General features: G+C 47.7%; 2 protein-coding genes across 9 annotated transcripts in view; both read right to left on the reverse strand.

Moving 5' to 3' along the window:
• The window catches only part of QRICH2 (glutamine rich 2), a 36,642-nt gene extending 24,441 nt beyond the window's left edge, over nt 1-12,201 (reverse strand). For 3 of the 5 annotated variants that reach the window (XM_045044151.1, XR_006589299.1, XR_006589300.1), the window contains exons 1-4: nt 10,323-12,199; nt 10,132-10,212; nt 8,895-8,954; nt 8,432-8,542 (exon numbers count right to left, since the gene is read on the reverse strand). In XM_045044151.1, the coding sequence (XP_044900086.1) occupies nt 8,432-8,542; nt 8,895-8,954; nt 10,132-10,212; nt 10,323-10,832 (762 nt within the window). In that variant the 5' untranslated portion in view covers nt 10,833-12,199. Of the gene's footprint in view, nt 1-8,431; nt 8,543-8,894; nt 8,955-9,238; nt 9,953-10,131; nt 10,213-10,322 lie in introns of those variants that run through there. The other 2 variants (XM_045044150.1, XM_045044152.1) reach the window with 2 other exon arrangements.
• Nucleotides 12,202-14,219: 2,018 nt separating this feature from the next.
• PRPSAP1 (phosphoribosyl pyrophosphate synthetase associated protein 1) overlaps nt 14,220-23,515 on the reverse strand; it is a 28,266-nt gene continuing 18,970 nt past the window's right edge. For all 4 annotated transcript variants that reach the window (XM_023244033.2, XM_023244034.2, XM_023244035.2 and 1 more), the window contains 3 exons: nt 16,408-16,478; nt 15,525-15,671; nt 14,220-14,978 (listed from right to left, as the gene is read on the reverse strand). In XM_023244033.2, coding sequence (XP_023099801.1) covers nt 14,820-14,978; nt 15,525-15,671; nt 16,408-16,478 — 377 coding nt within the window. In that variant the 3' untranslated portion in view covers nt 14,220-14,819. The remainder of the gene's footprint in view (nt 14,979-15,524; nt 15,672-16,407; nt 16,479-23,515) is intronic.

Here is a 23,515-nt window from a genome sequence, read left to right on the forward strand (position 1 = left end):
CTTATATTGGATTATGGCCCACCTTAATGACCTCATCTTAACTTGATCTTCTGCAAAGACTCCATTTCCAAATAAGGTCACATTTACATTGCAGGGTTAGGACTTCAATACCTTTTGGAGGGGTGGGGGTGGGGGGGGGACACAAAGTTTAACCCACCAGATACAGTCAACTTGAACAAAACTATAACCCATGTGACTTGACTGACATTTATAGGATACTTGTCCCAAGGATAGCAGAGGACACATTGTTCTCAAGTGCACACAAGCATTTACCAAGAGAGACCATGCTCTGGGCCATAAAATATACATCTAACAATCGAAAAGGATCCAGGTTGTACACATTATATTTTTTGACCACAATGGAGTTAGAAATCAGTGACAGAAAGATCCCTGGAAAACCCCCAAATATTTAGAAACAAAATAAGACTGCTAAATAGATCATAGATGAAAGAAATCAAAAGGGATATAGAAAGTATCTTGAACTGTATACTAGAATTTGTGGGCTGCTGCTAGAGCAAATACTTAGGGACATATTTATATAGCACTAAATGCCAATACTGAAATAGAAAAAAGTCTCAGCTTGCACTTCAAGGAACTAGCAAAAGAAGAGCAGATTAAACCCAGAACAAGCAGAAGAAAGGAAATGTTAAAGGTCTGAGCAGAAAGCAGAAAACAACAAAGAAAATCAATAAAATGAAAAAACAAGCTATTTGGGTAAAGCAACGTGATTGATAAACCTCTAGACACACTGATGAGGAATAAGAGAAGACATAAGTTACCAACATCAGGAATGTCATCAAGGAAATGCAAATTAAAACAATACCACTACACAACTATGAGTATGGCCAAAATCTGGAACACTGACAACAGCAAATGCTGGCAAGGATACGGAGCAACAGAACTTTCCGTTCGTTGTTGGTAGGAATGCAAAATGGCACAGCGACTGTGGAAGACAGTTGGTGGTTTCTTACAAAACTGAACATATTCTTTCTATATCCCAGCAATCATGGTGCTTGGTATTTACCCAAAGGAGTTGAAAACTTATGTCCACACAAAAACCTGCACACACATGCTTACAGCAATCTTATTTATAATTGCCAAAACTTGGAAGCAACCAAGATGCCCTTCAAGTAGGTGAATGGATAAACAAATTGTGGTCTAGCCAGATAATGGAATATTATACAGCACTAAAAAGAAACAAGCTATATCAAGTCATGAAAAGACATGGAGGAAACTTGGGGCACTTGGGTGGCTCAGTGGATTGAGTGTCCGACTCTTGATTTCGGCTCAGGTCATGATCCCAGGGTTGTGGGATTGAGCCCTGCGTTGGGCTCCATGGTGAGTGTGGAACCTGCTTAAGATTCTGTCTGCCTCCCTCTGCGCCTCCCCTGCTCATGCTCTGTCTGTCTGTCTCTCTCTCTCTCTCAAAAACAGGTAAACATTAAAAACAACAACAACAAAAAAAAAACTATGGACTTTGAGTGACATTATGAGTCCATGTAGGTTCACCAGTTGTAAAAAATGTACGCTCTGTTGGGGGATGTTAGTGGGGGAGGCTATGCAGGTAGGTGTGGGCAGAAGGCAGATGGGAAATCTTTATACCTTCTCCTCAATTTCTTTTTTCTTTCTTTTTCTTTCTTTCTTTCTTTCTTTCTTTCTTTCTTTCTTTCTTTCTTTCTTTCTTTCTTTCTTTCTTTCTTTCTTTCTTTCTTTCTTTCTTTCTTTCTCTTTCTTTCTTTCTTTCTTTCTTTCTTTCTTTCTTTCTTTCTTTCTTTCTTTCTTTCTTTCTTTCCTTCCTCCCTCCCTCCCTCCCTCCCTCCCTCCCTCCCTCCCTCCCTTCCTCCCTCCCTTCCTTCCTTCCTTCCTTCCTTCCTTCCTTCCTTCCTTCCTTCCTAAGCAGGCTCCACACCTAATGTGAGGTTTGAATTCACAATCCCGTGATGAAGAGTCACATGTTCCACTGGTAGAGTCAGCCAGGAGCTCTTATGCCTTCCACTCAATTTTGCCGTGAACCTAAAACTCTACAAAGACAAAGTCTAGGGGTGCCTGGGTGGCTCAGTCGGTTAAGCATCCGACTTCAGCTCAGGTCATGATCTCCTAGTCCGTGAGTTCGAGCCCTGTGTCAGACTCTGTGCTGAGAGCTCAGAGCCTGGAGCCTGCTTCAGATCCTGTTGTCTCCCTCTCTCTGCCCCTCCCCTGTTCATGCTCTCTGTCTCAAAAATAAATAAAAACATTAAAAAATTAAAAAAAAAATAAAAAGATAAAGTCTATGTTTTTAAGTCAATTTTTAAACGTGGGGGAAAAACATGCCGTTCCATAAGCCCCACTACCCTCTTTCAGGCACATCTAATCCTGACCAGAGGCTGTGGTGTGGTCCCCATGACAATCATTTTTTAGTCAGGATCCAAGTTCCCGTGATTATAATCTTTATTTTTTTCTCCTTGATTTTTTCTTTTAAGCAACCTCTACACCCATTGTGGGGCTCGAACTCACAACCCCAAGATCTAAGAATGGCATGCTCTACGGACTAAGCCAGCCAGGGGCCTCCACCCCCGCCCCTCCCCCCAACCCCCAGTGATAATCTTAAATGTCATCTGCAACTTGTTCCACATCGGTTGAGCAGCATCCGTAAAGCTGCAAAAACGCACAGCTCTCGGTAGGGGACCCTGGCCAGGGTGAGGCTGGCACCACCCAGTGTCAGTGTGTACTCCTTGGACCCTGGGAGACCTTAAACAATTTCCTACTATTCGAATCACCTACAAGATCCCAGGAAGCACGCAAGATTTACAACGTCTTAGGGCCTCACCTTGGCAGAGCGCAATACTTCCCTCTGAGGTCAGGAGCCTCACTGGTGACACTTGATGGCCCACCTGCAATCCTAGCTCGGGAACTACTCGGTGAGGCCCCAAACCATTTAACAAAAACACCGGTTCAACGACCTGGACTCGTTTTCTCCTGCCGTCTCACAAATTGCCACAGACATAGACACCGAAAACGACACGAGTTTAGAGTTGGTTATCTCACTGTTTCCATGGGTCATGAGTCTGGACATGTTTTATCTGTGTTCTCCATCAGGGCCCTCAGCCTGCAATCTAGGCCAGGCTGCGGCCTTATCTCAGGCTCAGCATTGTTGCCAGAACTCAGCTCCTCGTGCCCGGCTGTAGCTCTTAGCTCCTAGAGGTCACTCTCGATCCCAGCCACTCGGCCCCCCCCACGGGGGCCAGACTCGGGTTTCACTTGCTTGAGAAGGGTTCACCTGATTAGGTCAGGGCCACCCAATCCCTCCTGAGATTAACTCAAAGTCAGTGTATTAGCAGCCTAATTATGGGAGAGGTACCAAATCATATCCACAGGTTCTGCCCACACCCGAGGGGATTATACAGGTGTGCACAGCAGAGGGCAGGAGTCTTGGCAACCATTTTAGGGTTCTGCCTGTCACCTAGAGAGGCCTACTGGAGTTAAAATCAATCACTGCAAACAACAACAAACAAAAGAGGAAGAGAGGGAGGGAGGGAGGGAGGGAAGAAGAAAGGAAAGGAAAGGAAAGGAAAGGAAAGGAAAGGAAAGGAAAGGAAAGGAAAGGAAAGGAAAGGAAAGGAAAGGAAAGGAAAGGAAAGGAAAGGAAAGGAGGAAGGGAGGAAAGGAAGGAAGGAAGGAAGGAAGGAAGGAAGGAAGGAAGGAAGGAAGGAAGGAAGGAAGGAAAGGAAGGGAGGGAGGGAGGGGAAAGAAAACTGACTGCATGCAAAGATTTTGAAGGCAAATCTTAAAAGACACCCAATGTATTAATGTATTGCTCGTGTCAGAAAACCATTCCAGAACCAATTGCTGTGGACTTTGTGTCCGTCCAGGTTGCTGCCTGACATTCGGAAACAATATCGGAAAAGTTCAGCTAAACCTACAAGACTTAGACAATCATTCATGAACTGCCCTCAAGAGGAAGAAGGGGACTGTATTAACCTGTTCCTGATGGCTGCCATTACAAACTACCCCACAACTCAGTGGCTTCAGAGAGCACAGATTTCTTATCGTACAGGTCGAAAGGGCAGAATTCCAAAGCTAGTTTCACTGGGCTGGGGTCAAGGTGACTGGCAGGTGCTGACTGTGCAGGCTCTCGCCTTCTCCAGCTTCTTAGACTTGCTGGCATTCCTTGGCTTGGGCCTGCATGGCTCCAATCTCTGCTTCTGTGGCCACATTTCCTTCCCCTCCTCGGTAGTAGAATCTTCTGCCTCCCTCTCATCAGGACCTTTGTGATCACACCACTGGGCCCACCCGGATGATCCAGAATAAGCCCCCATCTCAAAATCCTTAACTGCTTCACATCCACCAGGTCCCTTTTCCCACGTAAATCAATGCTATTCAGCTTGCCACAGTGCCTAAAACTAAAGCTACAGTTTGCGATCCCGGAAAAATGGTGGGGGGATGGAATGGGGTTTTCGAAAAGTTGGTCGTTTTGGTTTTGGGGGCGCCTGGGTGGCTCAGTTGGTTGGGCGACTAACTTCGGCTCAGGTCACGATCTCGCGGTTTGTGAGTCCGAGCCCCGCGTCGGGCTCTGTGCTGACAGCTCAGAGCCTGGAGCCTGCTTCAGATTCTGTGCCTCCCCCTCTCTCTCTGCCCCTCCCCTGCTCTCACGCTCTGTGTCAATAATAAATAAACGTTAAAAAAAAATCATTAAAAAAAAGAGAAAAGTTGGTCGTTTTTGTTACTGGCATCAGATGAGACCCACATCATAGCTGAGGATCACGGGAATTGAAAATAACGGGTGCCAGGCCTGACCTCCTAACATGAACCGTACTTCAGACTCATCTCCTAGATCTCTAAACAACAAACTGTAACTGCTCACCCCCCCACCAGCTGGGAAAATCTGGAAAACAGCCATCTGTTGCTCTGTCCCTTACACCCTGCGCCAAGTTCAAGGATCTTGGAGGCAGAGATGCCAGGTGCTCTATGTTACGACCACTTATCAACTCTCGCCTTCCAAGACAGTCAATACCATAGGACTTTCCTACCAAAGTGTATCTCATGCCGGCTCTCCTCACTTCAGCAAGCCTAAGGTGGTGTCGTTTATGATGGACCATCAATTTACGTACCGGTAGAAAAAGGAAAATGCTGCCAATCAATTACAAAATACCATCAACTCAAAGACACAACCTGATTTCAGAGACGCTAAAATGTGGGGGGGGGGGGGGGGGGGAATGTACATCTTGGAATCAATGGGTCTATTTTGAGTCAAAATACATTTCTTTTAAGCCCCTCCTTCCCTGTTAGCCTGTTAGGTTGTGATCTGAACGAGGAGGATGGAAGATGAACTCGTCTCTACACGGGATTCATCTAGCGCTCCCTCCTGGACTGGGGCTTTCAGTCCTTCCTGCCTTAAATGAGATCTGCACCCCCAATCCACAGAACCTACCTACTATGTCCATGACGCCGAGACATTACAACATTTTAATTTCAGTTTCCCCGGGGATGTGCCATTTTGCCCAGGTAGATGAGAGCAGGGTCAGTCTTGCGAAGCCCTTCCTCACGATCGCTCCACTGTTCTTTGGGTCCTGAAGCAGAAGATATCTAAATGCTGATCACAACTTCACAGTTGTACTGGAATACAAGTTTTAATTTTTGCTTTCTACTCTGTTTAGAGGCCACAACGCTTTGAAGAGGCCACAACGCTTTGTCCCTTTATCTCGGACATGCTATTTCAGCAAGAGAACGTCTGTGCTCAAGGTCCGTGGGCCTGGTAAAATGGTTGCTGAAAAATTCTTCCATTGTTAAATGCCCGTCACAAAGGGATCTAGCTGGAAATTCAGATTCAACACTGTGATGACAGGAAAGTGAGGAAGCTTTTTCCTCCCTTAACCAAAGTTTTGATTGGTGGGCTAGGGTAGGCTCTTCTTGGTTCTGACCCCTAGTAGTAGGACAGGAGGAGGGAAGAAGGAGAAGCAGCAGAAGCAACATCATCATTCTTGGGTATATGTGAGAATTAAGGCCACTCACCCAATCAAAGGAGGGAGGCAGAGACTCCGAGCACAGTGAGGCGAGGTGTTGATCACCAAAACTTAATCAACGTCCTTGCAAGAGTGGGCATCTGACCCACGGGCACACTCTGGGCAGTTACAGCAGACAATTTATCTCCTAGCAGGCAAGTCTCTCCCCTGGCTCCTCATTGGCTGAGTGCTACAGCGGTAAGTCCCTCCCCTGATTCCTCATTGGCTGAGTACTACAGAGGTTACAGCCTTACCCGGAAGTCGCCTATGCCCATGTAAGGCAAAAAGTAGTCTGACCGGAACAAATGTACATTCTTTGAGGTGACGCAGAGACTTCAGTTTTTTGGCACATGCTCATTGCAAAGCCCACAAAAATAAGGCCTCGAAGAGACGGGAAGGGGGGTGGGGAGAACCAGGAAGTGACGTGTCTAAAGGTTTGGGACTCCATTATGGCGGGGGGGGGGGGGCGGTTCATACATGTTCCAATAGATTGTAAACCTACTGTTAGCACAGCTTTTATCTGGTATTTCTGAAAACGAATCATCTCCCTTACTTCTTACGGTATACAAAGTTGTAAAGAACACCCTGTTGCCCATCAGAATACGCCTTTGGCTGGCACTGGGCTGTGTCCCCAAGTATATTCAACTCCTGGGACGGGCACCTTCCTCCTCAGTTCTGAGCTCCCATAACTAGCTGCTACGTGTGTGCTTGCAGCCTTCCTCCTCCAGATCAAAACACAACTCCTTTCCCACGTCTGGCGTTCCAGATATATTGACTCCTCTGTGCTGATCACCCCTGTACTCACCGTCCCAGTGTGTGTCCTGACCCCCTACTTAGGATACAGGCAGATGCTGTGCCTCGGCATCGCCTCAGAGCTACCACCCATCGGCCAAAACACATAGTTGACCTTAACGATGCTGAGTTTTGGGGCGCCTGGGTAGCTCAGTCAGTTAAGCATCCAACTCTTGATTTTGGCTCAGGTCAGGATCTCACAGCTCATGGGTTTAAGCCCTGCATCGGACTCTGCGCTGATAGCATGGAGGCTGCTTGGGATTCTTTCTCCCTCTCTGCTTGCTCTCTCTTTAAAAAAACTTAAAAAAAACACGCTGATTTTTGAAATCCTAATTTCATAAAGGGTCCCACCAACAGTGCAAGAAAGATGGGGCTCCGGCATGTCTGTCGTGTTTTCTCAGCCTGACACAGGGACGCTCTCCACGCATTCATTTTGGTCTGTGCGGCAGGTGGACTCGTCATTACCAGAACTTGTTCTCAAAGATGTTTTCATGTTTATAATTTATCCTCATTTGCTCCTGGGGTTGTTCACAATTATGAGCAACTGTCAAAACACACACACTTTCTTACCTCCGGAGAAGCGAAAATGTCTAAAGGAGCTTATATTGTGCTTAGTTATAGGTCTGGCAGGTGTCTCCTATGGCACCTTGAAAAAATGCGTAGTTCACTTAAAACAGGATACTTGTACGTGCACAAAACCTTTGGCTTAAAACACACACACACACACAGAGCAAAAGCAGAGGCAACCTTTTTCTAGGCCATTCCTTTCGTTTGCAGGGTCCTCTTCCAACTCCTCTGAAGATGCACCCCCATTCAAAAAGCACCCACGTAAGAGTGAACGTACCCCAGATGGCCACTTGGTGGCGCCAAAAGGTCCATTGTCTCCCTGGTTTGTGTGAGTAGTGGGGTGCGGGGAGAGGGTGGTCCTTTCTGAGTAATCCAGAGGCACAAAGCCAGGAGAAGGGGAATGTCCAGACCAAAAGGGCAACTGATCCTCGTCCTTGAGGGCCATTTGAGAATACCCATTTTATTCAGGCGGAGACAGGGTGGGGATCTAAAAACAATTTGGTTATCCTGTGCACTGCCTTAGGACGGACAGATGATTGCATGCACCCATGTGTCAAAGTCATCAGCACAGGGCCCCCTAAAGACGTTTTATTTCCAAGGTTGGTCATCTTTGTCCACTAAGAGTGAAGGGACTCAGGCATCTCAGAACAGACTGTAAAGGAACTTTGAAAAGCTACAAAAGCAAATCAAAACTATACTCAGGTACCATTTTCCATTCAACTGGGGAAAAAAACGGGTACTGGAAGACAGGGCTGGTGGGAACTCAAGAAACAAGTTCTCTCCCACATTGTTGGTGGGGGGTTAAACTGGAAGCATTTCCACGGAGGACTGTTTGGCAAAAATTAGCCAAATCACAAACCCACATTCCATTTCTGGGAATCTGCCCTGAGGGTATGTTTGCATGTGTGAAGGTCACATTGGAGCGTGGTTTGTTACAAGATAGGAAAAAAACCACATAAAACACCCATAATAGGAAACATGAAATTATGAACATCCACGTAACGGAATATTGTGCAGTAGTAAAAAGGGAGAGAGGTTCAGGGGAGCCCCACCCGAGACCACGGCCCAGGTCCCCCCCCCCCCAATTTGTTCACCGCTTGTGAGGCCCTCCAGCCATCAGTAATTGCTTGCTCTAGCTCCTCCCAGGTGACCATGGTGACTTCTTCTCCAACAGGCATCAAACTCAGCTTCCGGCCCACTAGATCCTGACAGTAATCGACAACAAGAAGACAGAGAGACAGACACACACACACCCCTAGTTTAGTCCCTGAAAGCTTCAGGAACAGAACTGAGCTAACAGAACCATCGCCCTAGCCCTGAGGACAAGTCACTGTCCTTCATGTGACCAGTGACTCTTGGGCAGCCAGTTTCCTGTCCCATGACGGCTCCTTGTGGGACACCCGGACAGGGATGGGAAGGATTTCCCTTCAATCCAGGGGCAGTGCCCAGAGGGCATCATCAAACCCCAGAGGGACACAGACCTCTGGGGTGGGAGTCTAGACATTTTCCCCTGCTGCCTCCTTGAGGGCCCTTTGTCACAGAGCTTGCCCATATTACCAGGAATTTGTCCCGTTCTCTGATTATCTTCTCTAGTTCATCCATCCGTTGGAAGGCTTTCTGGAAGAAGAGTTCAGAGACTGAGGATCAAAACAGCTCCTCTTGTGCCCCCCCACCCCACCCCACGCACAAGGAGAAGAAGAAAGGAGGTGTGCTAATCTAGGAGGAGAGGAGGGTAGAGGTAGGGCTGGTTAAGTCAAGGCTCTTCTTTTCCTTTCCAGCCAACTAGAGGAAGGGAAGTGGGGGGGGGGCACTGGAGGAGGGACTGGGGGACAGCGGGTCAAGAGCAAATGCTAGCACAGGAATGGAGCCTTGGGTCCCGGGGTTCATTTCATCCTACCCACCAAGGAAACGTCCCAGCTCTGCTGACTGAGGCTGATTAAGCCTCTCAAGGACAAAAATTATCAGGCACTTCCAGGGTGTCTGAACGTCTGTGTGGTTGAAAGAGAAAAGCACCCCAAAAGAGCCAAGACAAATTGCTAAAACTTAAGTTGCTCCATATGACTTCTGCAAACCTCCAGAATGTAGGAATCTCAAGGTAAAACAAGCCTTTAGTCTAAAAACAAAAACAAAAAACACAACACCCTACCCCCAACCCCCAACACTACATTTCAAAAAGAAAAGCTTCCCAGAGTGAAAATGAGTCCCGCTGGGTGCTCAAGGCCTGGGACCGGAGGTAGAATGTGGTCACTGGCTCCCACCGCCTTCTTTGAGCTGTTCTGCGCACCGCCCCCCCCCCTCGCTCCCCAGCCTCGGCGGGAGAGGGGGAGGGGGGTGCTTCTTCCTAATTGCCCCTCCTCCTCCTTCCAGCTCCGAGCCCCTGGGTGGCCTCCTGAGGGCCTGAAATAAGAGCACTGCCTCCTGCTTCCGGTCCCTACGGTGCGTCTGAAAGTTCCACTTCCTTCTCCAAGGAAACCGAGACCCAAGTTCAGGAGCCGATGCCCGCGGCTGCTGTGTGACCACAGCGCTCTCTCCATCTCAGGCCCTCCTCTAGGACGGAGATTGGGCTTTCACCCACCATCTTACTTTATTCTTGTTTAAAGGAAATTGGCTCAAAGAATATTCTGAGAGGTTGTCAGCTCCCCGCCCCGCCCCCCCGCATGCCCCACACCGGGCCGGCTCAGGATCCCTAGGTGTCTGAGAACTGGTGGTGGAGCGGCGAGGAAAAGCGCCGCGTGGGAAGGGGCGACTCATCCGCGAGGTGGGGGTCCCCACCTCCCTCACCAGGGGACCTCACCTCGGAATGCTCCTGCGCCTTTTCCTTGGCTTCTTTCAAGGCTTTCACATCTTCTGCGACATCGTGCAGCAGCACCGCGGCCTGCAAGGTCGAGAAGGGCCGCTCGGTGGTCTGGCGCCCCCACCGCACCCGCGCCTCCCTGCTGGGGACCCCTCCGCTTGGGGAGAGGCCTGTTGGCCACCCGCGCTCACCTTGGTGACGCTGGCCCGCTCGCCGTCCTGCTCGCCGTCCTTCCCGATTTTCATCGACCCTCCTCGAGCCCTGTCCGGCAGCAGCACGGCCATCTCCTCCTCCAGCCAGTCCTGGGAGTCCACGGGCAGCCGGCCCACGGGATAAGTAAGGTGCTGCACGTGGCTCATGATGCCCTGCACCTGGCTGGTGACGGTCTTGAGCTGCTTGCTGAGGTCCTTCACCTGGCTCTCCAGCGCCGGCGGCCTGGCCGAGCTGCTGCGCGGCTTCTCTTTGGGCACAGCCAGCTGCGGGGCGCTGAGCACGGTCCGCGGGAGCTCCGAGGAGCGACTCGACTCGGGCGACGGCGACTGGAAGTTGATGCGCACCTCCTGCAGGTTGAGGCTCCGGAGCATGGCCACGATGAGCGTGTGCAGGGCCGTGAAGTTGACGGCGCCCACCTCCGGGGTGCCGATGGCCAGGTCGGCCAGCTCCCGGAGGGAGACCGTGGCGGTCGCCGTCGCGGGCGGCATCGTGCGCCTTCTCAGCGGGGGTCCGCGCCCGCCACGTCCCCCTCACTGCCCGCCGCGCCCCTGGCGCTCTCCGGAGCACGAGTCACCGTCTGCAGCGCTCGGAAGACGGAGAGGAAGGGCCCGGCCGCCAGGCTTCCCACTCTTTGCTCCCAGGGACGGGCGCCCGCCTCCCCGGCGGGGTCCGGACGCCACCTGCCCTCCGCAGTCCGGTCTCCGCTCTCCCGTCTCCCCGAGCTCGAGCCCTGGGCCGCCCTCCCCTCGCGCAGGGTCGCGGCCGGTGGACGTTTGGAACGGGAGGGACCGCCCCGTTCGCTGTCCGGTTGTGGACCCACGCCGCGCGGAGGGTTCTGCCAATGAACAGGCCCCGCCTAGCGCCTTGCGGGACCTCCCCGTACACGAAGCCACCCGCAAACTCGCAAGGGGAGCCCATTCTAGTGGGGTCCGGGGAAGCCTTGGCCATATCCCCAGCACACCACTAACTGTTATCAGTGAATGCTCCTAAAGGGGCTTCGGGGCTGTGCCAAGGCATCGCTGTCGGGAGCACAGCACTTGGGGGAGGGGGAGGCCTCCTAAGGCTCACCTAGATTCGAGCCGTCCCTTAACCGCCCCATTCGTTCACTCAGCCACTGGGAACAAAGATTTAAGGGACACCATGTGTGTCCTTAGCTTGTTCCATTATTCAGGGCAGTGGCACATGTCTAAGGGGTGCAGTCCTGAGACCTTGGCCTCTTGGAGACAGTTCCCATCTCACTGTGCTTCAGCAGAAAGGAGAGGAACTTGGGAGAGACCACTCACTACCCAGGCAGCTCTGACCAGCCACCACATGCAGGCCTTTACTGTGCCACCCTGGCCTAGTTCATCTCAAAAACGACTCATCTGGTCAAACGCCAGCATTTCAGCTCATTACGAGGCAGGATTAGACAGGACTAGAGGAATTTGGTGCTCTTGGCAATTGGGGCTCGCCTTCCCCATACCAGAGTCTTCCAGAAAACAGAAAAATTCAATGTTTAGTATATTCAGGAAGGGAAAACCTAGGTTTCTGTACTATTTGAACTACTTTTCAAATCCAGATTTTTAGTCTGAGCTGGTAAAATTTAATTGAAACCCTTCATACATGCCCCCACCCCCCAGCCCAAGTGTTCCCTGGGAGAGAGGTGAAACATCAGCCTATAACCTGCAGGAAGGTTAACACCCAACCATTCTTCTTCTTCGTCATAGTCCTAGCGCCTGACACCCTGTAGGCCTTCACACGGTTGCTGATACTGTCAAAAGAACAAATTCTTGGGGCGCCTGGGTGGCTCAGTTGGTTAAGCAACTGACTTCTGCTCAGGATGTGGTCTCACAGCTCATGGGTTCGAGCCCCACATCAGGCTCTGTGCTGACAGCTCAGAGCCTGGAGCCTGCTTCGAATTCTGTTTCCCTCTCTCTCTGCCCCTCCCCACTTATACTCCGTCTCTCTCAAAAGTAAACATTAAAAAATTTGGGGACGCCTGGGTGGCTCAGTTGGTTAAGCGTCCAACTTTGGCTCAGGTCGTGATCTCCTGGTTCGTGAGTTGGAGCCCTGCATTGGGCTCTGTGCTGACACACAGCTCAGAGCCTGGAGCCTGCTTCAGATTCTGTGTCTCCCCCTCTCTGCCCCTCCCCCACTCATGCTCTATCTCTCAAAAATAAACATTAAAAAAAATAATAAAAAAGAACAAATTCTTTGTGTACACTTGAGGCCAGATCACAAAGTTCAAGCCTTGCGATAGAGCATCCGCTGTCCTGGAGGGAGTAGAACGTGGGCTTCTCAGTTCTAAGTTGGGTGATTTCCAGAAGGATGTTACCCCTTGCTCCTGCTACTACTACATTAGCTCTGGCCAGAGCATCAGCTCCCCGGGTCCTCATGGTTTCATTTCAGATCCCTGAGACTTGGCATCATGCCAGTCACATATCAGGACACACTAAATGGCAGTGGAAAGGGCATATATGAATATATTCTAATTCTAATCTGAGGGGCGCCTGGGTGGCTCAGTCGGTTAAGCGGCCGACTTCAGCTCAGGTCACGATCTCACCATCCGTGAGTTTGAGCCCCACGTCGGGCTCTGTGCTGACAGCTCAGAGCCTGGAGCCCGTTTCAGATTCTGTGTCTCCCTCGCTCTCTGCCCCTCCCCCATTCATGCTCTGTCTCTCTCTGTCTCAAAAATAAATAAAACGCTAAAAAAATTAAAAAAAAGAAAACATTTTAATTCTAATCTGAGGAAATATATTTTACTGAATGCTTCTGCTAAATAAGTACATATAAACACAGGAAAATGAACATTCACTGGACATATAAATGGAATTTTGGAATTGAAAAGGACCTCCCTTGGCTGTTGGATCCAAACCTCCCTTTTTCCAACTGATGACAGAGGCCCAGAAAGGACTAGTGATCTGCCCGACATTATGAATAAGAACTGGTTTCCTGAGTAATAATCTACGGTTCCTCCTCTACCATTTCACTATCTGATAATTAAGTTCTTGCTCAAAATTCCCCTACGTGGGACTCTCAACAGAAGGCGACATGTGTGCTGGAAAGAGCTAATGTGCTCAAAGTCTTGACTGTGGTTAGGGAATCTTTCAAGTCATTAGGAAAAGGGATAAAAATGTCAGGGAAACGTCCCTGCAGGGAAATACAATTGTACAACGAAGCAAATTATCTTACTGTCTCATAGGAACAGAACCAACAAGCAATTCCAGCTTGCTGCCCAAAAGACACTGCCCCTTCCTGCTACATTCAGTCCTGCCCTGGATTAGACCGAAGGTTTAAAAGGTCTACCTGACATGTGTGCTATAACTAGAATTGTAATTTTATTATTTTTTTGAATGTTTACTTTGAGAGAGAGAGAGAGAGAGAGAGAGAGAGAATGCACGCACAGGGGAAGGAGAGAGAGAGAGAGAGAGAATCCCAAGCAGACTCTGTGTTGTCAGCGCAGAGCCCAACGCGGAGCTCGATCTCACAAACCAGGAGATCATGACCTGAGCCAAAATTGAGTCGGTCGCTTAACCGCCTGAGCCACCCAGGCGCCCTGTAGCCAGGTAAGTTTAAATGCTTCGTAGAAAGGTCCAATGCAGCCCTAGGTAATGCAATACATGCGTCACCTATCACCCATGAAAAACCATGGCGAGTTCTATTTTTTTTTTTTTTTTTAACTTAGATTTTTAAATCTATTCCGACAAGGATTGGATTCGTTGCTTAGGAAGGGGATGGAACCTGCAGGCGGAGACTCACGTCTAGGGCTCGAGACCAGCCGTGGACCTGGAACGCCTTTTATTTTGTACCCGCTGTCTCCTGCACAGCCTGGACAGAAGTCAGTCACCGTGAAGGCAGGAGAGTGGGCGGCTCTGCGAGGCAGTGAACAGACCAGCAAGAGCACAAATACTTTTATTTGCAGTTGAAGAGCAACGCAGGTGTCCAGAGACGGGATGCTACTCTCTAATCGGACCTCCTTGCTAGGGGTCGTGCCACACACGCTTCGTTGTTCAGCGGCCGGAGGCCCAGCAGCCTCTCACAGAAAAAGAGGGTTTTCTACGAAAGGCTTCTGTGAGGTCGGACGGGGAGAGGACAACTAGAATGGAAGACAGTGCCGGGCGCTCGGCTCCCCTAACCAAGCTCCACACCGACACACACAGCTCCCCGCGGTGCCGACCGCCGGTTACGGAGTTAAGACCTTACCTGCCTTTAACTCCTTTTCCATCTCGGTAAGATTCGGAGCTGCTTTTCAGGAAAGCGTAACTTGTGTTTAAGGAACAGAATGAGGATGGCAGACGTTAAGGCCATTTATCCATGAGCTCTGTCCTCCCCTTGACCAGCTCAATGCCTCCTACCTCCCGAACTTGGCAAGACAGACTACATGGCTCCAGGCTGTCTGCAGTCCTCCCCTGGAAGGAAACACGGGGATGGAAGTCGACGGCACCGCTTTCCCCACGTCTTCCGCAGGGGCCCCGCAGTCCAGGCGACCGTGGTAGCTAGTCATCCACGGTGATGTTGCGGAAAAGGTAGGCCATGGATTCTCCGTTGTGGATTCTCCGAATCGCTTCAGAAAGGATCAGACTGATATCCACGGTCTTTATCTTGGGACACTGCAGCTTCTGCACCTCGTGAGGGACGGTATTCGTCACCACCACCTAGTCATCGCGGCAACGGGGGAGATAAACACTGTTACTGATGTGTGTGCCCCGACGTGGTCACGCAGAAAAGTTGAGCCAGCCGCCTCCCCGAGCTCCAAACTACAAGACCTCATTCCGCTGAGTATAGTTTTTACAAAGCAAACTCAACCGACATGACACAAGAAAAAGGTGACAGAGTCCAGAACAGAAGATTGTGAATGTCACGGTCTGCTCACGCAGGAATGACAGGGCCCGGCGCCTTGCTGAACCTTCCTGTGGTCAGGGAAGAATTCGAGGCTTCGGAGAAATGCCACCAGAGTACCAAATTACACCACAATACAAACTACATGAAGTACATAAAGCAAAGCTTTATGCCAACAGACACATGTTCCCAACTACACGTCTGGCCCAACAAACGGCCGGCCGGCAAGGCCACTACCTCACGGGCCCTCCAGGGAGCAGCTCGGCAGTATTGACGGAGCCACCTTACTATTCACAGAAAAGAGAGAAGCCAGTTTGGACGCAGGCTCAGTGTGCCAATAAGCCCCTTAAGAGCAGACGCACCTCGTCAATGGAGGACTCCTCGATCAGGCGGGGGGCCTCCGCAGACAGGATGCCGTGAGTGGCCATGACATAGATCTTGTAAGCGCCTCTCTCTTTCAGGATCTCCGCAGCAGCGACGAAACTTTCCACATCATCGATTATGTCATCCTGAGAAGAGAGCAGACTTAGCAGTAAGGAGCCGCCCTCTGTCTCTCTGGACACACGCCTCTCTGCTCTTCTCTGCGCTCGGTTTCAGAGGATCTCTAACTGGAGATCAGAGCTGTCTGCCTGGGCCCCAGACTGAACATCCCGCAGCGGCAACAGAAGCGTGTGGACGGTGCTTCGTGTGGCTGTCAGTACTCAGAGTCACATGTGACACGTACAGCTAGACGTCGGGACACATTTCTGTGTCCCATTTACTTGTTTTCTTTCTTTTTTTTTTTTTCAAGAAAAAGTGAAATGCCAGAACACAGAAATAAAGTGAGCCATTGTAATCAGGCCCAGCAACGGCATTTGGAGCTGGGAGCAAATCGGTCGTGCTAACGTACGAAGAACAAGGCACTTGTTCTCATTCGTAAAAATGGAAGAGCTCATCTTTAGTTCATCTCGTGGCCCTAAAGCTGAAAGTTGAGTCCCAGACCCCTGAAGACAAAGGTTATTCACGGGGTTGAATTCTCTTACGGGAGTTCCTGTGTTCTTTTTACATCTGTAGGTTGTAATGATCCCTGTTCAACTAGATAAACATTTCTACTTGTCCTAAGGGAGTGTGGATGAGAAAGGACAGACAAATCCATTTAATAACTCTGTCATCCTCACTAGAAACATGCTCCCAGAGTGGACAACCTACTAAGAGGCAGCAGTGTCCTCCCTGCACACGAAGGACGACACATGACCACGACCATACCACTATGATTGCGATGCGCCCGCCAACATCTCCGACTACAGTTATCGGTGGCTTCTCTTTGGCCATCATCACTAGCAAAACAAAACAAATCACAAGTTAGTCACGTGTCACTAAATAAGTATAATCGCAACCTCATTCCCTGGAAGTGGTGGAAAAAAACCCATTATTTAAAAAAAAAAAAAGGAAATTCTCCTAAATGAACCTAGGGTCTCTGAAACAGACTGCCTAGAGCAGTGCTGTCCAGTAGAAACAGGTGAGCCATATGTAATTTTATGTAAAATTTTATGTAAAAAGAGGGGTGCCTGGCTGGCTCAGTTGGTGGAGCACAAGACTCAAGGTTGTGGGTTCAAGCCCCTTGTTGGGTATAGAGATTACTTAAAATCCCTTTTTTTTTTTTAATGTGTGTGTGTGTGTGTGTGTGTGTGTGTGTGTGTGCGTGTGTGTGTGTAAGAAAGGGGGTGGGGAGGGGCAGAGAGAGAGGGAGACACTGAATCTGAAGCAGGTTCCAGGCTCTGAGCTGTCAGCACAGAGCCTGACACGGGACTTGAACCCACAGACTGTGAGATCATGACCTGAGCTGAAGGTGGACGCCTAACCGACTGGGTGGCTCAGAGATTACTTAAAATCTTCAGGGGCGCCTGGGTGGCTCAGCCAGGTTAAGTGTCTGACTCCGGAGGTCATGATCTCACAGTTCATGGATCCAAGCCCCACATCCAAGTGTCCAACTTCGTGCTGACAATGCAGAGCCTGCTTGGGATTCTCTCTCTTTGCCTCTTCCTGACTTGTGCTTTCTCTTGCTCTCAAAATAAATAAACTTTAAATAAAAATCTTTAAAAAATAATAAAATCTTTTTTTAAGATTACTGTTGACTACGTTTTTTTAAATGTTTATTATTTTTTTTAATTGTTTTTTTTTAACGTTTATTAATTTTTGAGACAGGGAGAGACAAAGCGTGAACAGGGGAGGGGCAGAGAGAGAGGGAGACACAGAATCTGAAACAGGCTCCAGGCTCTGAGCTGTCAGCATAGAGCCCGATGTGGGGCTTGAACCCACGGACCGTGAGATCATGACCTGAGCCGAAGTCGGATGCTTAACCGACTGAGCCACCCAGGCGCCCCTAAATGTTTATTTTTTTAAATTTATTCTTTTAAAGTTTATTTATTATTGAGAGAGACAGAGAGCGAGCACAAGCAGGGGAGGGACAGAGAGAAGAGGGGACAGAGGATCTGAGGCAGGCTCCGTGCTGACAGCAGAGAGCCCGATGTAGGGCTTGAACCCACGAACCATCAGATCGTGACCTGAGCCAAGGTCAGCTGCTTAACCGACTGAGCCACCCAGACACCCCAAAATGTTCATTTATTTTTGAGAGAGAGCACAAGCAGGGGAGGAGCAGAGACGGAGGGAGACAGGATCTGAAGCAGGTTCTACACTGACAGCACAGAGCCCGAGGTGGGGCTCAAACTACTGAGCCGTGAGATCGTGACCTGAGCTGAAATCAAGAGTCAGATGTTCAACCCACTGAGCCACCCAGGTGCCCCTAAAATAAAATCTTAAAAAAAAAAGAAAAGAAAAGTAAAATTAATAGATTTTATTTTACCCAGTATATCCAAGATATTATCATTTCAATATGTAACAGATATGCAATAAATAAATAAATAAATAAATAAATAAATAAGGGATGTTTTGCTTTTTTTTTTATACTAAGGCTTTGATATTTGGTGTGCAGTGTCCATAAATAGCACTGTCCATGTTTCAAGAGCTTAAGAGCTACACGTCACTAACAGCCACTAAGAAGTCTTCAGACAGCACAGGTCTAAGGACAGAGCGAAAGAGCGAGGAAGATCTTATCGACAGGAGAAGCCACGCTGTGATGCCACGCAAGCCAGAAATATCTGACTCTAGCTGAGACTGATACAGAAATGTAAACTCAATCCCGCTCTGTAGAAAACGAAACTGGTAAAGGTGCCAGATAAGAGAGCCAGCTTTGCTTCACTGTCTTCCAAAGTGACTTTATTTGGACAATGTAACCTTACTATCAGATTATTATCAGATAACTGGCCTATTGACATCATCAGTTTCCTGAAAATTAGGAACTTGAGGACAATAACCATGACTCCATCATCTCTTCCTGATTTGACTGGTCCTTAAAGGAGAGGCTTCTTATCTCACTGGACAATTTACACGGGGGAAGGCCCATCAGTATACAAACCTAACTATGGGGTAGAAAAGGGAAACAAGAATTCACCCTCAAAAGAAAGTGAGCAAACAAAGAAAAAACAAATTTCAGAAGAACAGGCTAAGTAGTCTACTTTTTAAAGCTTCTCGTTATTCTGAAATATTAAACCAGGAGGGGGAGAGGGACACAAGAATAAAACTCAAGGTAGTCCTATAGGTTAGTAATTATCAGCAAACAGTCCATTTTAGTGGATTCCTCTCTACAGGTACAGCGACCCTCAAAGAACAGGCGTGCCTCTCTACCTACCAGCAATCGGCCAAGCCGAAATCCAGCACTATTTTACTGGCCAATTTCAACCAACATTTCCTGATTTCCCATCCCAGAAACAAGGGCAATTTTTTTTTTAATCTGGGCAGTTAAAAAGGCTCTGCATACACATAGCACCTAAAAGAGGGGGAAAATAAGCCGCCGACATTAGGGAAGGCTTCCCTAAGCTCTGTCTTTAAATTAGACCACGCGAGTAGGTGGTTGTGTTGGCCTACCCACTTCTTAGAGAGATGTGGTCCCTGTTCTTGACCATTTTCCTCTGTGAAAAAAGAATTGCAAGCCAGTGTCCCTCACCCAAGGCCAATAAAAACTCAGCTCAAGTTTGATGCAGAAACCACGTCACAGTACTCCTGTTTACTTTTCTGTAATTCTGCTTCTCCCCAAAAACTTCTATTCGTTTGGAATGAAAACCAGGCATGGCTATAGGATGGAGGCTTAAAAGGCTTTTTTTTCTTTTGAAAAGCAAGCATCCCTCCTGGTAGGCTCATTCCCTGCTCTTAACTGGGTTTGAGATCCGGATAAAACTGAACATACGATATGGTCGCTACCAAAAAACAGAGACTTTAGTATAGAGTCAAAGGAAACGAACAGCACCTCACAAACCCAAATTTCCTAACAGCTTGCCCCAAAAATAAAACACTGAAAATTCAAAATTTTCAGTAAAAATTTTCAGACATTTTCTGTATGTACTGAAGTTTAAGGGTAAAAGATGCTCAAACTACCGTTTAAGATTCTGTTCTCTTGCCCCATTTTCTCCAACAAAACCCAATCTGTTTAAGGATAAGATGAACTGCGGGGTACCTGGGTAGTTCAGTTAAGTCCAACTCTTGATTTAGGCCCAGGTCAGGATCTCACGGTTCGTGGGATCGGACCCTGCGTCGGGCTCTGCGCTGACAGCATGGAGCCTACTTGGGATTCTCTTTCTCTCTCTGTCCCTCCCTGGCTCATGCTGTCTCTCTCTCTCTCTCTCTCTGTCTCTCTCTCTCAAAGTAAATAAACATTTTTTTAAAAGTATTAAAATTTATTTTATTTTTTTTAATTTTTTTTCAACGTTTTTTATTTATTTTTGGGACAGAGAGAGACAGAGCATGAACGGGGGAGGGGCAGAGAGAGAGGGAGACACAGAATCGGAAACAGGCCCCAGGCCATCAGCCCAGAGCCCGACGCGGGGCTCGAACTCACGGACCGCGAGATCGTGACCTGGCTGAAGTCGGATGCTTAACCGACTGCGCCACCCAGGTGCCCCTTAAAATTTTTTTTAAAGAATAAAATGAATTGTGCACCATCACTTGTGGCCAGAAATCACTATTAAAACTGTATCAACTCACTGCAGTGAAAATGTCAATTTATCAAATGACCTCAATACGAAGAAAGTAGGAAATTATCTTTTGCTTTTAAAATTAGCATTTTGCAAGCCACGTTTATAACCATCCTTAAATTTTACATACTCTTTTACTCTTTCCCCAGAGTCAATTAACCAAAACTTCCTCTCTTGAAATATAGAGCAAGAAAGAACCAAGAGGAATTACTCATTCCTTATGCAGTTTGATCTTGTTCTATTTTTAGTTCAATGGAAGGTCAAACTTTATCAACAGACTGACAGTAAAAAGAGATATAAGAAATAAAGGTCTCCAGTAGAACCAGAACTGAGGTTATTTTCAAGCTCACGACTCCGTCCACACGCAAACAAGTCAAAACTTACATTTAATTGAGGCGCATGTCTGTTTTCACTTTAGTGGTGAAAACCACATCTTCACTTGTAAAATTAACAACCCAGGAAAACCAAGCCAGAAAAGGAGATGTTCTCTCCTTTTTGTGATCCAAACTCTTTAATTTTCACCAGTGTGGCAAACACAGAGCCGTCTTTCGCAGAACCACTGGCCTACAATCCTTTCAAGTTCATTAGATGCCCTTGCCATCAGGACGGATTCAACTCTACCTTATAAAACAGAAAAATTTATACGACTTCACTTGTTTTTTAAAGTTTATTTTTGAGAGAGAGAGAGAGAGAGAGAGAGAAACAGAGTAAGCAGGGGAGGGGCGGAGCGCGAGAGGGAGACACAGAATCCGAAGCAGGCTCCAGGCTCCGAGCCGTCAGCACAGAGCCTGACCCGGGGCTCGAAGCCGCGAACCATGAGATCGTGACCTGAGCCGAAGTTGGACGCTTAACCGACTGAGCCGCCCAGGCGCCCCTCTAAGACTTCACTTTTAATAAATGACTCTACAACACGGTTCCTCAGGCTCGGCGCTCCTGGCATTCTGGGCTAGGTAGTTCTCATGTTGTACCGCAAGGATGTTTAGCAGCTTCTCTGGCATCTGCTCAACAAGACGCCGGTGGTACCCGCCCTCCTTCGCGGTCGAGACAACCGGAAAGGCCTCCGGACCCTGTGAAATATCATGGGAGCGGCGGAACCGCTCTGGGTGAGAACTACTGCTGGTCTGAAAGAACGGGTTCCGGAAAGATAGAATAGTTCGTCTGCCTAAAAACTGCGAAGACTCTGGTCCTAGCAGTCCAGCATCGTCATCCTCATTACCATTAAGTAAGCCCTTAAGACGTACCGGAAGCATAACGGACATATAAATATAAAGCATATTTAATTTGGAAGGTACAATCACACATACAAAACTAGCATTTTTTTTTTTTAAAGCATCCCCTTGGCTAAATCTGTAAGAAGAAATCAAAAATGATCCCACGGCAACTATAAAAAGTGGTCATGTGAACACACCTGCATGTGGATGAAGGAACACACTGCTTCACACCAGCATAGAAAATACTACGATAATTTGGCAACATCTATCAAAATAACCTTTGACCCAGCATTTTGTTTGCCAGCCTTCATCCTGTAAGTACATTCGGTCACTCAAGAAAGAAGTCAAGGTTAGTCACAGGTAGTAATGTGACCCAAATCTTGGCTAGTAAATACCACTTTCCACTAAAGGAATCGGGGCTCCTTGTTAGGACGGTTGATTCCAGGGCTAAGAAAGTACACGATAAACATGGAGCGTCTAGTTGTACCAGACAGTACAGAAGTATCAAAAAATGATACGGATGCGTCAAAAGAATGCGGGAGGTGGCTCGAAGGCGTCCTCTTTGGCCAAGTCTAAGACAATTTGAGCATTACAATAAATAGTAGCGATGGATTAGAGAACATGCTGAACAAAGTAAGATTCCACGAATCCATCCCGGTATAAGTGAAGGAACGAACATGGCAGAAGGGGAGTTGGAAACATCACCATGTGACAACAGTCATAGTAACTGATTCAACCTAATGTGAAGAAATACACAAGCCCCAGTGAAGGGATATTCTATAGAACTGGCCTGTACTCTTCAAAAGTGTCAAGGTCATAAGAGACCAAGAAGAGAGGAGCCATTGCAGATTAAAGAAGACTAAAGAGAAACGTCAACTGAGTCCGATGTATGATCTTATATTGGGTTCTGGGCCAGAAAGAAATGATTTCCCTTTGCTCTAAAGGATCCTGGTGGGACAACTGGTAAAATATGAGTAAGGTCTGCAGATTAGGTAATAGTATTGTAACAATGTCAGTTTCCTGAGTCTGATAACTGCACAGTGGTTACCTAAGAGAATATCTGTTTTTATGAAATAGGTACTGACGCATTTAGGAATACAGGGGCACTGTCTGTAAATCCCTCTCATATGCTTCAGAAACAAAGAGTATGTACATAAATGTTAAATCTGGGGCTCTGAGTCAAGAGTAGAGAGGAATTCTGTATTATTCCTTCAACTTTTCTCCAAGACTGCAGTTTGTTCAAAATAAAAAGCTGAAATATGGATCCTGGATCCCGCTGCTTCACTCCAAACCCTGGCTCCACCAGCTCCGGGCCGGGTCTCCGTTTCCTCACTGGCAGACTAAGGGATAACACAAGCACTTTCACAAGGTCGTGTGAAGACCACATCTGGAGATCTACTAAAGGGCTTCAAATATCTCTTGACACATAATAAGAGCGCAAAAGATGTTCATTATCACTGGTGCTTTGTTTTTCATAACCAAAGCCTGGGAAAACTCTACATGTTCGACAACAGGGGACTGATTCAATAAATTATGGTATATCCAGGAAACGGGGCACCACGAAACTATCAAAGACCGAGAGATCTGTATAGACTGATATAGGGAAGGGACAGAGCAATGTGATATACTACCACTATGTGAAAATGAGAGAACATGAGATACATATAGTCTCTAAATGGATATAAGAAGCCAACTATCTGCAGGTCAGAGCAGCTGAGGAGGAAAGAGAAAAATCTAGGAGGAAGATAGGGGAGTGGGGTAGGAAAGTTTTTTTTACTGAAAAGAATTTTATACTTTTTGAATTTTGAAGTATTATCAATGTATTGCCTAATCAAGAACTTTAATTATGAAACCTTCAAATAAAGTGAAATGCTACGGTAACAAGAATTTAAATTGACAGAGTATATTGCTTGTTTGTCTTATACAGAAACCTCCAAAGTTGAAAACAAAGCAATGGAAATTCGATAGGGGAAAAAAATCAGTTTACACCTTTGACAGGAGTCTAAGTAACCTGGGGTATAACCATTCTGATATTTTCCCACTCTATTAACCTCTGTATGTTTCTGAGGCATGGCA

This window comes from Felis catus, chromosome E1 (genome assembly GCF_018350175.1).
Source record: "Felis catus isolate Fca126 chromosome E1, F.catus_Fca126_mat1.0, whole genome shotgun sequence".
Taxonomy (NCBI): Eukaryota; Metazoa; Chordata; class Mammalia; order Carnivora; family Felidae; genus Felis; species Felis catus.